This window comes from Pinus tabuliformis, chromosome 4_2 (genome assembly GCF_031772625.1).
Source record: "Pinus tabuliformis cultivar Carrire ecotype Pingquan chromosome 4_2, CPIR1, whole genome shotgun sequence".
NCBI classification, from domain to species: domain Eukaryota; kingdom Viridiplantae; phylum Streptophyta; class Pinopsida; order Pinales; family Pinaceae; genus Pinus; species Pinus tabuliformis.
The window spans coordinates 2,669,848-2,685,084 of NC_142304.1; the positions used below are offsets into that span (position 1 = coordinate 2,669,848).

A 15,237-nucleotide genomic window follows, 5' to 3' on the forward strand; every position below is an offset into this window, starting at 1 on the left:
TCAATTTCAAATTCATCCATACCACAATCTAATGGAATTAGAGTATTTACTATTGATAGATCCTATAGCATATGGATTTCACACTTTAGTATTTAAATATACCTACCCACTCAAAGTTATTGTGGTAACTGGTGCAACCTACTTTTGTGCCATCTCCGTACATGACCCACCCAATGATGACTTGGTTACCTATGATCCTATATTACAAATATTCTTCTATGTTGGATTACTCCTCCTTGAGTAATTCTACCTTAGTGTAGAAGTGCAACCTCCTCGGGATGCCTAATTCTTAGGTAAGGGCCCCTACTGCCTCCTCTCGTCTTTGGCCTTTGGATGCTGGTTTTGACTTTGCTAGACCCTTTAGGGTGCACAGTTGGAGCACTCACCTATTGATTGGGTTCTTTCTTTGGTTTTTTGCTCCTAATATAGCCCATAGTTGGTTAGGATGCTTCAGTTTGGGTCCTTGGCAACTCAAATCTATTTGGGAACACCTAATTGGAGGTTCATTTGATCAAACCTTCCTTAAATCATCTTGATTTCTTGGTGTCAAGTAAACTACAACTTCCTTGGGCCATGCCACTTTTGTGTGTTGTAGTTTATGGAATAGAGTGCTATGTTTGAAGGAAAATACTTGTGGTACAAACCTTTGAACATGTGGTTCTTGGTCAAAACTCATAGTACACTTTCTTCGTATGGAGTGCTTCACCCATTTCCTAGGCCAATATTCAGTGATGCCCTGAGGCCATTTCCTTACCTATTTATATCTTTCCTCTTCTCTTTGTAATGCCTCGCTAGGCCTTTATCCCTTCTCTTGTGATTTTGCAAGAACACTACTAGATTAGCACCAAGTCTTGAGCTAGCTCTTCTACTCCATGCTCTTGTGCTAATTTCTCCTATCATATTGAGCACCTCTATGGGTATCTTTTGCTTTTGACTTGTTTTCTTCCTTGAGTTATTGTCTTGTCCTAACGCATCTCCATTGGCTTAGTGTTGTTTCACACCTTGGACAATTCAACTCTTCTACATTAAGCGAGTTTGCAACATAACTAGGGTAAGAGAGTATCACATTTATGAGGGGATTTTGGGTTACCATGCAACACCTCATTGTTTCATCATTTTATATGGTAGATCTTAGGGGGTTTATTGCATTTTATTTTATATTAGAATCAAGTCTATTTTGTAGGAATATTGGAATCAAGTCCATTTAGGTGGAGAAAAGATCTCTTGCAGTTCTATTACATCGATCGTCTTCAGTCCAAGTAGTTTGAATACCTACAACAATGTCTTTAAGGGCGATTTCCTTTCTTTTCACCTCCATTTCATCTTCAACATCAATGTTAATTAGATTACCAAAGGAGATAAATTAAACCTAGTTAGTTTGCTTTTCTTTGTTAATTTTTGTTATTTGCTTCTTGTTGTTGAACCCTAATTGAATTAAACTAATTAACCTACACCCCTAGGTCACGTAATCAACCCTAAAACCCTAATTAACCTAGTGGATTATTGCTGCAAAATCTAGCAGGCTCAATGTGAAGTGCCACGGGGCAGGGCCAGACCTTATAACAACAAGAGAAAGGGTTGCCATTGTCACCTCAACAACCTTTCTCCTACTCTTTATTGGTGTTAATCCAAAAGGGAGGCTTCCCTAGATCACCTAAGGGACATTCTAATGCTATGGTTTAAAGTGATGTATAAGAGGTCTATGATATGGTCTAGAATACCGACAAAGCCTAGAGAGGCATAGAGATTCTATACCAAGGTTCAAATACTCTATGCCTAGACCAAAGATAAGGCTGCTATAAGTTAGGGTTTGATTGATATGCAATAATAAGGTGCACAATGTCATATAGCAGCCTAATGAAAAGACATTCTAATGATAATCAATGAAGAGGAGCAAAGGCCTTTCAATAGACACTAGGATTAGTGCTAGAAAGATTATTTTTATGGATGAAATGCATGCAGAAACAAAAACAAGTGTGACATTAGCCCTAAATAGGATGGATAGACCATGCACTATTTTTTTACTTTATACATTTTATAGATGCAATTCCTAAATTATGAGCCACAATCAATCAATAGAAATCCACTTTTATGTAGAAAGTTGCCCTAAAAACCCTAGTGGCTAACCTAAGACGTCTAGGATCAAGGGAAAGAAGAAGAAATTCAATCAAATTTATGCATGATCAACACAACAAAGATTAGTGCCTTATCCTACAAGGGTTTAATGGAGGCTTCTAGGGCTAAATTTCATGAAGAGACTTTGATGGAGTAAGGGGGGATGACTAGGGCATCCACTTTCAAAACCCTAACTATTTTTCTTGTGAGGGGAGAAATTAAATATAAGGAATGCACAATCAAAATTTCCTTATAGGCTTCCAAGAGAACAATTTTGCATGCAATAATGGAGCAAGATTTCAACATAAATTCAACATTTAGTCATGGCATAAATAGAAACCCTACTTCACACATACAATATGCAAAATATCAAAGATACAACAAACTTACAAAATTCTCCAAAGAAACACTTCTTTCAATCCTAGAAAAACATCTCCATGCAAAAGATCATCTCCACAAGAGGTTCACGCCATAGAAAATCACATCCTGCCCAATGTAGCGAAAAAGACTAATTAGCACTCTAAGAGAAAAGTGTATAATGTGTGATGATGAAATAAAATGAGGGGGAGCCTTTACTTATATGAGGCTTATTGCCCTCATTTTTACAATAATACTCGTAAAATCCCTAACTACAAGTTTACTTTGAGTATTCCACAAAAGTGAGGTTACTAGCCAACCTTATAGCTCAAAAACATAACAAAAGATGCCAAAAATGCTCACACATGTGGGGGAGAAACCTCCACTATGATGTCATCCTCCAAAGGAGCCCTAAATGCCATAAGTGTCAAATGGGCTAATGAATGTACCCTACTCCAAGAAGCAACTCCATGTCCATGGGTATGCCTCCAAAGTGCCTCCATACCAAGATGTCATCACTAATCACCCTCTAAGGAGCAAGAAGAGTAACATGGCACCAATCTACTCAAGTGTTGGGACCAAACATTGATGTACAAGCCCTCCCCTATCACCTCAAGAATAACCATCATCATCCGGGCTTTAGAACAAGCAATGGCCATCAAACAATGTCAAGGCTAGCCTGGGGGCATCCTAGGTCCACTGGGAACATCATCTATAAATCCAACACCAAGCTTCATAGGCTTAGCTTTTTAGCATCTGGGGGCACCTTTGAGCATGAAGTACCATGTGGAATCATCAAGTAGCCCGACACTCTTCTTTGGGTAGACAACATTGCATCAACAAGGTCATATATTCTCTCTGGAATGTGTGAAACGACCTCTAGTGTGTCGTTCTGCAGGAGGACAATCATGTCTCCAAAGGCCTTTGTTGCTGTAATAATGCCACCTGACAAAATCCTCTCAAGATCAAGTGAAATCACCAATCATTAGCGATAGTAACCATAAATGCATCATGGTGGACCATGCCTAATGCTAGGGGCATAATAATACTTCACACATACCTCACCTTCAAATGTCTAACTAGATCAAGTCCTGTAAACAAGTTACCTCCTTATGTTAGGGATGGTTAGATGGGTAACCCTATTAGGTGTTTCCATCCCCAAAAGGGAAGTGATAGGTCCCAAGTTAAACCATCAATTCTTGCATGTGTGAAAATAGTGGTTGCAAAGTGGGTAAGACTTCAAGGCAAGGTGTCATAGCCAAGTGACTAGTTATTGGGTGTCCGACATCCTGAGTGTATATATTGAAGGAGGGAGCAATCATGGAGGCATGAGTTACCCCATTCCTCAGCCTGGTTTTCCCATCCCTGTAGTGTGCCTTTTACTTATTTATCATTTGCTTTGATTTGGGTGCATAGCTTAGGAGCCCAAGCGTGCTTTTGAGATTTTTTTATTGTTACCCCATTAAGTATGAGTTAGTGTTAATTTTAGATAACAATGGTATGTTCTATGCTTAAGAGCAATTTACTTCAATTTTCTTATTAGCCCAATATCAATTTCTAGATTAGCAATCACATTAACATGATAGTAAATGCATATAGAACATAAATAAAAACAATAGAAGACAAGCCAAGACAAGAGAACACAAGATGTAGCGCATGTCAGGGACAAACCCCAATGTGGGGAAACACTTTGAGCAATTCTTCTTATTATTCTTCAAAATGTCAGCAGAGAAAGTACAATATGCAATATTCACTTGCCCAATCAAAGTCAAACCTGTCCAGTCAAATAGCAGCCACAGGAAGCCCTAACCAGAAAGTCAACGTTGGTCAACAGGGCAGAATTTATCCTCCAAAATAGCTCAGTCAAACCCAGTCAACTCGGCCTCCAAAAGTCATCCGGATAAGCCCAAAACAGTCACGAAAAACTCAGTCAAACTTGGTCGACGCAAAGTCAAACCGGCGGTCAAATCCTCTTGTAGTCAATGCTGGTCAAACAACACAGATTGCCTTGATTTCTGTGGCCTCCGCAAACAGAAATATCCTCAAGAAAAACGCGGTCAAATCAAGTCAACAACTGCTTGGTCAACGCTGGTCAAATCCTCCTGCAATTCTGTCAACGCCCAAACAGAAAATTACAGTGTTCTTCTTCGCACATGTGGAGAGAGAGGCTGGCCAGAAAAGTGTATGAACCAATCGGATGAGAGAGAGGTGTGAGAAGATGAGTGAGCAAATGAGGAAGATGCTCCTTCTATTTATATGCAACTGCCTGGTCAACGTTGGTCAAATCCTCCTGCAATTTTGTCAACGCCCAAACAGAAAATTACAGTCTTCTTCTTCGCACATGTGGAGAGAGAGGTTGCCCAGAAAAGTGTACGCACCAATCAGATGAGAGAGAGATGTGTGAGAAGATGAGTGAGCAAATGAGGAAGATGCTCCTTCTATTTATATGCAATGTTGAGGATGAATAGACGTGTCTTTTGGGCTTGTGAGCTTACATTAGTTCGCTAGCCGACCTTGACAATTTGTCCATAAACAAAATAAATTTATAATTCCATTTGTACATGTCAGAATGAGATGATCTTTAGATCAATCCTACACCTCTTGGAGAGAGGAATCCAATAAAAATATCAACTGCATCATATGAGCTGTCCAAGGTGGAGTTTGGCCCTAGTTGCCTAATTTAACAGTTAGTTTATCTCTCATTAGAGTCATGCAAGAGTTCCTTTTATACATGAAGCATCATGTGCTTGAGGAACTAAGCTGTGGCTAATGAGGGGGGTAGAGCTCATGCTAGGCTTTTGCCATGTGCTAATCAAATGTCCCAACCATCTTTTTCATTTTATCTTTTTCTTTCAGTGTGGCTTTTTTATGTTTTTACCTTTGTTTTAGCTGCATCAACCTCTAGGGAAAAATTGTCCGGCCAAGACTCAAGGATGAGGATGAATGGGTGCCAATCCGCATGACCAGTGACCACCAACCTGAAGAATGGAGATGAAATTATGAGAAAGATGGAAAGTGATAAGTATGGAATATCTTAAACATGCTACTTCAACTAGAGCCTTCCTAGTAGTGCCCTTCCTAAAATCCTAAGGCCTTAGAGGAGGTCCCACTAGATTAGAGTCAAAGACTAACCTCCCAGGTGAAGTGAGGGGAAAAGACCACAGTCAAGATTGGTCAATCATCCAATTTGCCCCTTATCCATATTAATATGCCCATAACATTAAGTGAAAGCACATGATTGCAAAATGGTTAAAGTACATGCAGATGGATGAACCACCTCCCCTTCAAGAAGGAATGTTAGATGGGAGATAAAAATCTGAATGGAGCAAGAAGTGTAGGATCTTGGTATCATGTTATGTGTAGCAATTTGGCCCCTCTCTCCTAGACTCGACCTCCTTGAAAATTTCTTCCGAAATTCCCTTATGGCAATCCTTTTTCCTTCTCTTCAATCTTGGAGTCTCTCACTCAAGAAAATCCCGCTCTCAATAATAGCACTATAATTGTGTCTTCATCTTCTCCCATAGGTTCACTTTATAATTTCTGCATGGGCCAAATCCCCAATCACCAAAGTGATTGAGGGTTGGGATTAAATCCTAGCTTTCTTTAATCAATGGTAGAGATTAGATCTAATTCTCTTAAATAATCAATTATTTATCCTTAGAAAAAATTAGTCCAAAGTCAACATTAATTAAAATTAATGTACTTTTTCCTAAGTTAAAACTTAGGAAGAAGATCATATTAGTTTCTCCTCTTGAACAACCACCTAAAGAGGACTAGATCTACATATTAGTTTGACCTCAAGGGTTTGACCTTTTGTGATCTTTTTTGGTTCTACTCTAGATCTACATTATCCATCTAGATTATCATTATTTATTTCCTGAAGTGACCACATGCAATAGATGACAGTGCAATCATGTTGGATGTTCCAAGGAAGAATTTGTAGGAGTTAATAAGATTATCTTTGTTCCCATCTATAGCTTAGTTCATCTCAAAGACTTCTAGGATTTTCGCTCTGATTATGATGTTATTCCATGTATCGTCTATCTTGTTCATGCAGTGATCATTAATAGTTTGAAGTTCGAGAATCCAAGAAGAGGCTTTGGCGATAGACCGACTCTGCCTTTAGATGTTTTAGAATGTGGGCAGATCTTGTATGCCTTAGCTTATGTAGTGAACATTGACAAAACCAACCCTGAGCCATATACGTATGAATCATGATGCAATGTTGCAGTAATCGTTATTGGGATAATATCGGCGAGGGAAAAAATACGGAAAAAATTGTTAAATACAAAAATATTCATTTTTTTTTCAATTTTTTTAATATCTAAAGCATCTACAACATAAAATAAATACATTGACACATAAATATGATAAAAGAACTAATATATAAGATGTGTAATATCATTTCTTGTTCTACATCACACATAACAACGAATCATGCCCTGAATAGTCAGTCCTAACTCTTGAGTCCCAAATCAACCTCAAAATATCAACAATCCTGACTCTTGAGTCCCAACTCAACCTCAAAATATCAACAAAAAATATAATAATGTATCTCATATCATGAGTCATAATGTCATATACAATGAAATGAACCAAATAACTAATACCATTGATTTCCTCTGCCCCTCTTGCGAGAAAATGCAATAGCTTTCCCTCTAGATGTAGATGCCTACGGAGTTGGCAGTGGACTCTGCTGTGCTCTAGAAGCTGAAGAACTAGGAGCTACAGGAGGTAGACCACGTCCACTACTGGTGACAGTGGTAGCTTGGGTAGGTTGTGTCACCTCCTCCTCATCAAAAAATTGGCCAAAAAAATAAATTCAAGATTTTTTTCCCAAAAAATTGCTATTTTTTCACAAAAAATCGCTATTTTTTTCATAATAATCGCGATAATTTCAAGTTATCGTGATTGTTTTGCGATTTTTTGCGAAAAAAATTCACGTAATAATCGGGCGATAATATTGCCATTTTCAAAAATCTGCGATTTTTCGATGTTATCGCATAGCTGCTGTTGGTTGATAGTATCCATCCATAGTGTACTACTATTCGGTGGTTTCGTATGTCCTGGGACGCTTGTAGGTGGGCTCATTCTGGCTTTTCCACGCTGCTTTGTTGCGTGATTGGGTGGTTTTCCGCCCGGAAGCGCTTAAGCAGAGCGGAGTGGTGTTCTTCGATTACTACCACCCGAATCAATCACGTTGCTCGGCGAGTCGTCCTAAGCGCCATATCGTTCTCGAAGAAAAAGTTTTCTATCTTTTTCAATTTACTTATTGGGTGGCCCCTCTCAAATAAGTCAAAAAAAGGGCCCTTACTTCTTAGGGGTCACTCACTATTCATATGGTGAGGGCCTGCTTGCGCATCTTTTTGTGCCGATAATGAACATGAACCTAGACTTCCATCCAACGGGGCTCCTCCCGAGCGAGTAGAAACGGTGAAAAAGGGCGATTATATCGCAATTTTCGCAACACTGGTATGATGATGTGTAATCAAAGTTGCATAGCTGGAATAGGTAAGCACTTAGAGTTTAACATGGCTAACCATATATTCTTCAATCCCATGGAAATGTTTATTAGACGTGTCTGATGAGGCCCAATGCCTACGACCTGCTACTCTATGAGGGAACTGGGGCTTCTTGAGTTCAGAAGATTACCAATTTTTGTTAGTTAAGGAGCCTTAATGATGATGTACATAATCAGGAATATAAAAACCATTAGTTAGCGATTTTGTTTGAAAGTCTTATAGAAAGATTATAGAGGGCTGGTTAAGATGATCTGGTTAGTATATATTTACAAGTCCCCAATATAGTTGAAGTATTTGTATTCTTTGGTTTTGTTGTTTATCAAAGGAAATACATGCGTGGCATGGAAATATATGGCTCTGTTAAAATAATTTCTTTGTTATAAACTTGTAATGATTCATGGAATCTGTGACATTTTTCTAAATAATTCTACTCACAGAAGCCTACATTCAGATAGTAATACCTTGTCAGCTTGATCGTGAATTTGTTCATGACATCAATCTAAGACCTTCAATGCATGGATAATAATTGCAGGATATGTGTTTACCAGGGGTGGCTACGTAGAGCTGGCAAAAAAGCTTTCTCTTCCATTGGGTCTTACTCTTGACAGGTTCTCTAATATATACCTAGAATTAATTAGTTTAGACCTATCTTATTTTCAAAGGAAAAACAATAAACTTATCTATTCGGATAGTGTCTTTATTATGGCCAAAAAAATCTATTCGAGGTTATTGGCTGTATTGTGACTAGTTCAAAACTTAAATCCTTATTAATGTCTTTGGTGTGTATATATGTATTTATTAGTTTATTAGACCATTGGCATTCTGGCCTTTCTATCAATGTTCATAGATAGAAGTTCTTGAAAGTTATGCAACTGAATCTGTCATGGCATGATTTAAAGGGTTGACATTGGTGTATCATCAGTGTAGCTCGTCCAAATATTCCTATCTTCATATTTATAAAGGTTTTTAATTTATCATCAGTTTCCTTATTACCTCCAGATACTACACCTTGAATTATGAAGTCCTTGATATAGATGGAAAAACCTTGAGGGCATGTAGCAGTGCTGCCCACTGCCACCACAACAACTACTCTCAATTTTAGCTGTTTCTTTGCCAGCTCAAAGGGGTCTTCCCTAATACAAATTCAATGAGACTTGAATCCTCAGATACTAACGAATTTCATAAAAATACAAGAACATAATATGAAATATGTATGATGGTTGAATCAACTGTGGCTGATGGTTGTCATTTGAGCAATGGAGTTAATTGTTCATAGTAAGAGGATTAGCTTCATATGGGCAGAGAAATATGGTGGGTTATCCTGTTCTAGATATGTCCAAGTAGATCAAGTATCTCATTTCTTAGTGCAAATGCTAGAAGGCAAATTCCAGACATAAGTGGTTACAACTCTTACACAATCACATGTTTCATAGAGTCAAATAAATGAATTGAACGAAAGCTTCATTAGTCAGAGCTGCTGAGATAAGAGCAAAATCTGATAACTATAGAATTCTACTTAGTCCATTACTTACAAACAGTGGAGGATTGACAATTGAATCACGATCCTACTTGCAATGAATTCTTCAATCTCAGTGACAGAAATAAATCCACAGCAAAGTCATCAATTAAACCTTGTGAAAACTACAACTGTAGCATCATGCATTCAAATATGGAATACGGAGAAAGAGAGAAGGAACAACAAGAGAATAGAAGCATCTTCCATTAATCCACTATGAAAGGATTCAGTACATGGGGGTAAGAACCACAGGGATCCAACAACTTGTTTTACATCAGCATTTGTTTTATGTAGAGAAGTGAGTGATTGATCCAATCTAATTAAATGAACCTCAATGCAATAAATCTGACTATTATAGTTCAAATTTGATCATCTATGACAAAGTCATAGATGATTATATGTTCGTTGCTAATTAGAAACATCTAAACTTTAAAGTTCACCTCCCTTAAAACCAGCAGAAATATATTGTGCCCTTCACATTTGAAAAAGTCTGCTTTGATCTGTGTTCATGTGTTCTTGTATAAATGAAATATTTCTGGCATACCTCAAGCAAAATGGATGACCAAGACCACAGCTGAGTCATGGGAGACCAAGCCACAGTGGTTGCTGAACAGTTACCCATTTAACTATCATCATCAGATCTTGGGACCCCAATTTCATATCATAAGATTTGTGGTTCCAATGCTGCATTGGATTCCTTCTTAGAGGTCAATCATGTTGAAATTTCTAAGTCTACCAGTTTGAAACCTTCCAAGCACTTTATCTGATTTATTCCTACCTACTTGTTCTGTTACTTAACAAGTTATTTACAATGTAGATACTGAAAATAAACACTAATGCATGCTCAACATATTGCAGATCAACGACTGAAGGAAACAAAAACAATCACACCAAATGACACCGTTATTTTTGGACCAATTTCCCCGAAAAAAACCCAATGTGGGTAAACCGGTGCAGCTATCTGAGGGTTTTCTTATTAAGCAATATCAGAGTACAATCTGGGTGCCAAATCTGGCTTACCCAACAGAGAATTTCCTTGGCAGTAATACCTCTCAGTTTGAGACAAATGTCACGACTCACGGCTGAAACCTTAGATAAACATTCCGGCAGCTCCTCAGCTTCAATCTGTCCCAGAAACCCCAGTGTCTACCTTTCTGGACTGCGTCAGCCTCTCTCTACCTAGTGTTGGCCCTGCGTCACCCTAAATGGGTCTGCGTCAGCCTCAGAAGGCCCTGCGTCAGCCTTCTGGCCCTCTGCATCAACAACGCTGGCCTCTCTGAAGCACTGTGTAGCTCCCGGCTACCTCTACGTGGCCTTGCGTGAGCCCTAGTTGCTACTGCGTCACTCTCTCTGGCTCCTGCGCTGCTCTCCTGGCACTATCTTTGCCTCTCTGTCTCTCTGTACTCAATGCCCCCCAGCTGCAACTTCGATCACTAATTCTATCTCTATTAGCAAACCCCGCTCTAGAGAATAGAATGACTAATCACTCTGGTGTGTTCTCCAAGTGACCCTCAAGCCTCCTCTTATACTTTTCTTGTTGACATATCAACGACCGAGATTAAGTCCCTAAAAAACGGCTAAGATTAGATCTGGCTTAATCCATGTCTTTTGGACCATTCTAACACAGTTTCATATTAATATACGTTAATATTTTATTTTCCCTAAGTTTAGACTTAGGGACTCCATTAAAAATATTAATTACTTTAATATCTCTTGAACTGTTTAGAATCTGCCCAAACCCTTTCTGAGTATTGGAGATCTCATGTGCCCCAACCTCGCCACTAAATTTTGTGGTTAGAGCACATCCGATGCTACCCCAAATCAACACTCCCTCTTAGCAAGGACTGTGCTCTAGCAATACTCCTTACTGAGTATTACTCTAATCATCCGGCATCGATCCTTGTGCTGATGTTAGGCCTGCTGCCCACCATCCTCTGCACTACTGCCCATGGTTCTGCCACTGCAACTGCTGCATCTGTACGACATCTCCCTCTGCATCCGTGCTGTTGCTGGTCCTTTCTCCTAGCACTGCATTCACACTGCAACTCCTCTCATCATGTTGCATCGTGCTGCCCACTGCTGCACTGCAACTCAGTTACTGAGAAGTAAGTAACTGATCTCCCAACTCTGACCTCTCTGTAGGGCTAGAGACCCTCTTGATGCTGAAGCTCCCTTTGCCGTTGACAAGTGCTCCCTCTCTGCGCTACTGCAACAACTCCTTGCATCTCGCACTGTTGCACACCTCTTTGTGCCATCCTGCACTGGTGCAACACTCCTGTGCCTCTCGCACTGCTGAGGCGTGCTAGCCTCGCGCTGTCTCGAGACTCCTGCACTGTAGCTCTCTCTGCCACTCCATTCGCATCCGTCTCTACTCGACTCAACAAGTCCTTCTACCCCTCTTCGGGGCTCTCGTAGCAAGGTCTAATTCAAGAGGATGGGTACCTCGAAGATCTTGCCCTCATCGTCTGTCAACACTTCCTTCTCTGCCCTTGCTGATGCTGCCTTAGTTTCGGAAGACTCTCCCTTACTCTTCTTCCTTGGACACTGGGTCGCATAATGACCCAGCTCCCCACAGTGGAAGCACTTGATCTTGGAGAGATCCTTTGTCTTTCACTTTTCCTGCTTTCCCTCAGATGCTAGAGCAACATCTTCCTCCTCCTGCTTGACTTTGATCCCCTTGCTGCTGCTACCCGTCTTCGACTGCCGTCTGATCTCTTCTTGGCGAAGAGTAGCCCGCATCTCATCCCTAGGTGGAAGTGTCCCACTGCCCAGTATACTTTGGACAAATACCTCCCAGTCTTCTGAGACTGCATTCAGGGCCGTCCTCACCATCAATTCCTGATCTGGCGTGGCTTCTATAGCAGTCAACTGATCTCGTTCAGTCCTCCGAGGAAGGTGTCAACCGATTCTCCCTTAATTTGATATGACCTCAGCTGATTTTCTAGTAACATTCTTCTCTGCATAGAAGTATGCTGGTGCAATTTCTTAAGGGCCTTCCACATCTCATATGTCGTTTCCTTCTCGGAAAAGTGTGGTACTACATGGTCCTTGACCCCGTCAAGGATGATGTTAAGGGCCTCCTACATCTCATATGCCGTTTGCTTCTCGGCAATGTGTGGTACTACATGGTCCTTGACCCTGTCAAGGATGATGCTCTTGGCCCTCGCCATTTGCCTCCTCGTACTTGTCGTTATTTTTTGGGTCGACTGGGATAGCTATCGTCTTCAAGGCGAAGTGCTTGACACGATTTCTGTCAAGTACGGATAAGATTCTGGCCTTCCAAAATGCGAAGTTTGATGCTTCGTCCAACATGTCCTAGTCTCCTACTCCATGTAGTGCCATGATGCTCTTCTACTTCCCTCCTGGAAGTTCTCGATTTGACTTCCTTTGAGTCTTGATTTCCCTCCTGGAAATCTTTTTGTCAATGTCGAGATGCCCCCTACTTTGATTGTCTGTGCAACCGCACCACTGATCCAGGTTTCTCAGCTAGAAACCCTCGGTAGCAGCGCCCTCCTCTTGGCCTTGCCCTGTCAGGTACTGTTCTGACTACAGTACCTCACCAACTCCACTCTGCAATGTTCCTAGAGCCTTCTAAACCCCAACAACCTGAAGGTGAGAGATCCTGGGCTCTGCGCAATCCCGACACCAGCAACCCGACCTCCTCAGCCAACTGCATCAGCCCTCCTAGCTTTTGCGTGGCTCTGCATGAGGCTCCCTTTTCGTCCCTTAGCCTCTGCACTGCCTCTTCTTGGCTCACCCTTGATGACGCAGGCACTGCATCATCCTTCCTTTGTTGCTGCATTGCTAGAAATAGCGTGTCACTCAGGACAACTATTTTCTGCTGCTATTGCTCCGCTCGGTTGATGTCCTCAGTTCTCCTGTGATCTGCAACCACGCTCTGATACCATGTTGAAGTTTCTAAGTCTACCAGTCAGAAACCCTCCATGCACTTTATCTGATTTATTCCTACCTACTTGTTCTGTTACTTAACAAGTTATTTACAATGTAAATATTAAAAATAAACACTAGTGCATGCTCAACATATTATAGATCAACAATTGAAGGAAACAGAAACAATCACACCAAATGACACCGTTATTTTTGGACCAATGTCCCCCGGAAAAACCCAATGTGGGAAAACTGGTGCAGCTATATGAGGGTTTTCTTATTAAGCAATATCAGAGTACAATCTGGGTGCCAAATCTGGCTTACCCAATAGAGAATTTCCTTGGCAGTAATACCTCTTAGTTTGAGACAAATGTCACGGCTGAAACCCTGGATAAACCGTCCGGCAACTCCTTAGCTCCAATTTGCCCTAGAAACCCTAGCGTCTGCCTTTCTGGCCTGCGTCAGCCTCAGGAGGCCTTGCGTCAACCTTCCGGCCCTCTGTGTCAGCAACACCGGCCTCTCTGAAGCACTGCGCAGCTCCCAATTGCCTCTGCGTGGCCTTGCGTGAGCCCTGGCTGCTACTGTGTCACTCTCTCTGGCTCCTGCGCTGCTCTCCTGGCACTATCTCTGCCTCTCTGTCTCTTTGTACTCAATGCCCCTCAGCTGCAACTCTGATCACTAATTCTATCTCTCTTAGCAAACCCCGCTCTAGAGAATAGAATGATTGATCACTTTGGTGTGTTCTCCAAGTGACCCTCAAGCCTCCTCTTATACTTTTCCTGTTGACATATCAATGGTCGAGATTAAATCCCTAATAAACGGCTAAGATTAGATCTGGCTTGATCCATGTCTTTTGGACCATTCTAACACAGTTTCATATTAATACACATTAATATTTTATTTTCCATAAGTTTAGACTTAGGGACTCCATTAAAAATATTAATTATTTTAATATCTCCTGACTTGTTTAGAATCTGCCCAAACCCTTTCTGGATATTGGAGATCTCTTGTGCCCCAGCCTCTCCACCAAATTTCGTGGCGAGAGCACATCCGATGCTACCCCAAATCAACAAATCATAGAGGTAAATCATGTGCGTGTTTGATCCACAGCTGTTGCACCATTCAAAATTCAAAATGAAATTATTCCGTCATCTTAGGACTGCCAGTGAAAGGAATCATGTAGGCATGTCTCCACTGGAATAGGCCTTCACCTGCACACAGGGCATACAAAATGGAGTTGGACATATTGAGGGAATGGACAATATTAAAGACTCATTGTTCTTCCCATCTACATACCTCATACCGTGATTTTCAAAACATTCATCCCTAATTCATTTTCTGAGAAGAACACAGTGTTTCTTTCTTGGTGATCATATCTTTAGAATCGATGCTTTCAATATTGACATCATGTGTGAACGACAAGACCAAAATTTGGCCATGTCATTTTATGTCGTAACAGTGGCTCCTTCTGGGGACAGCTATCTTCCCTGTGGGGTGCTAAGAACTTCAGGATCTTCAAACAAAAGTCTGTACTAATTTCAAAAATATTCTTATGCAGCAAATCTTCAGTTAGCTGGGGCCATGACTGTTTTCATAGATTTGGGGAGTCATTATTACGTCTGGCAGCAAACTTTCACCACATATTGTCGCAGTCCCTCATCCTTCCTAAACCTATGTGTGAGAGAAGAACATGGACTCTTTTTTCCCACTGAGCTTTGTCACTAGTACATTTTTTGTGTCTTCATGATTAAAGAACATTGGATCAAGGAGCAGCCCAATGTCATCCGAAATTTCTGTCAAAATTAAAATGTGCTAATGCAATGCATTAGCAGTTAGCAC

General features: G+C 40.7%; 1 protein-coding gene across 2 annotated transcripts in view; it reads left to right on the top strand.

Moving 5' to 3' along the window:
* Positions 1-15,237, top strand: part of HCF173 (high chlorophyll fluorescence phenotype 173) — a 147,529-nt gene that overhangs the window by 8,667 nt on the left and 123,625 nt on the right. For both annotated transcript variants that reach the window (XM_089428116.1, XM_089428115.1), the window contains exon 4: positions 8,527-8,602. In XM_089428116.1, the coding sequence (XP_089284242.1) occupies positions 8,527-8,602 (76 nt within the window). The remainder of the gene's footprint in view (positions 1-8,526; positions 8,603-15,237) is intronic.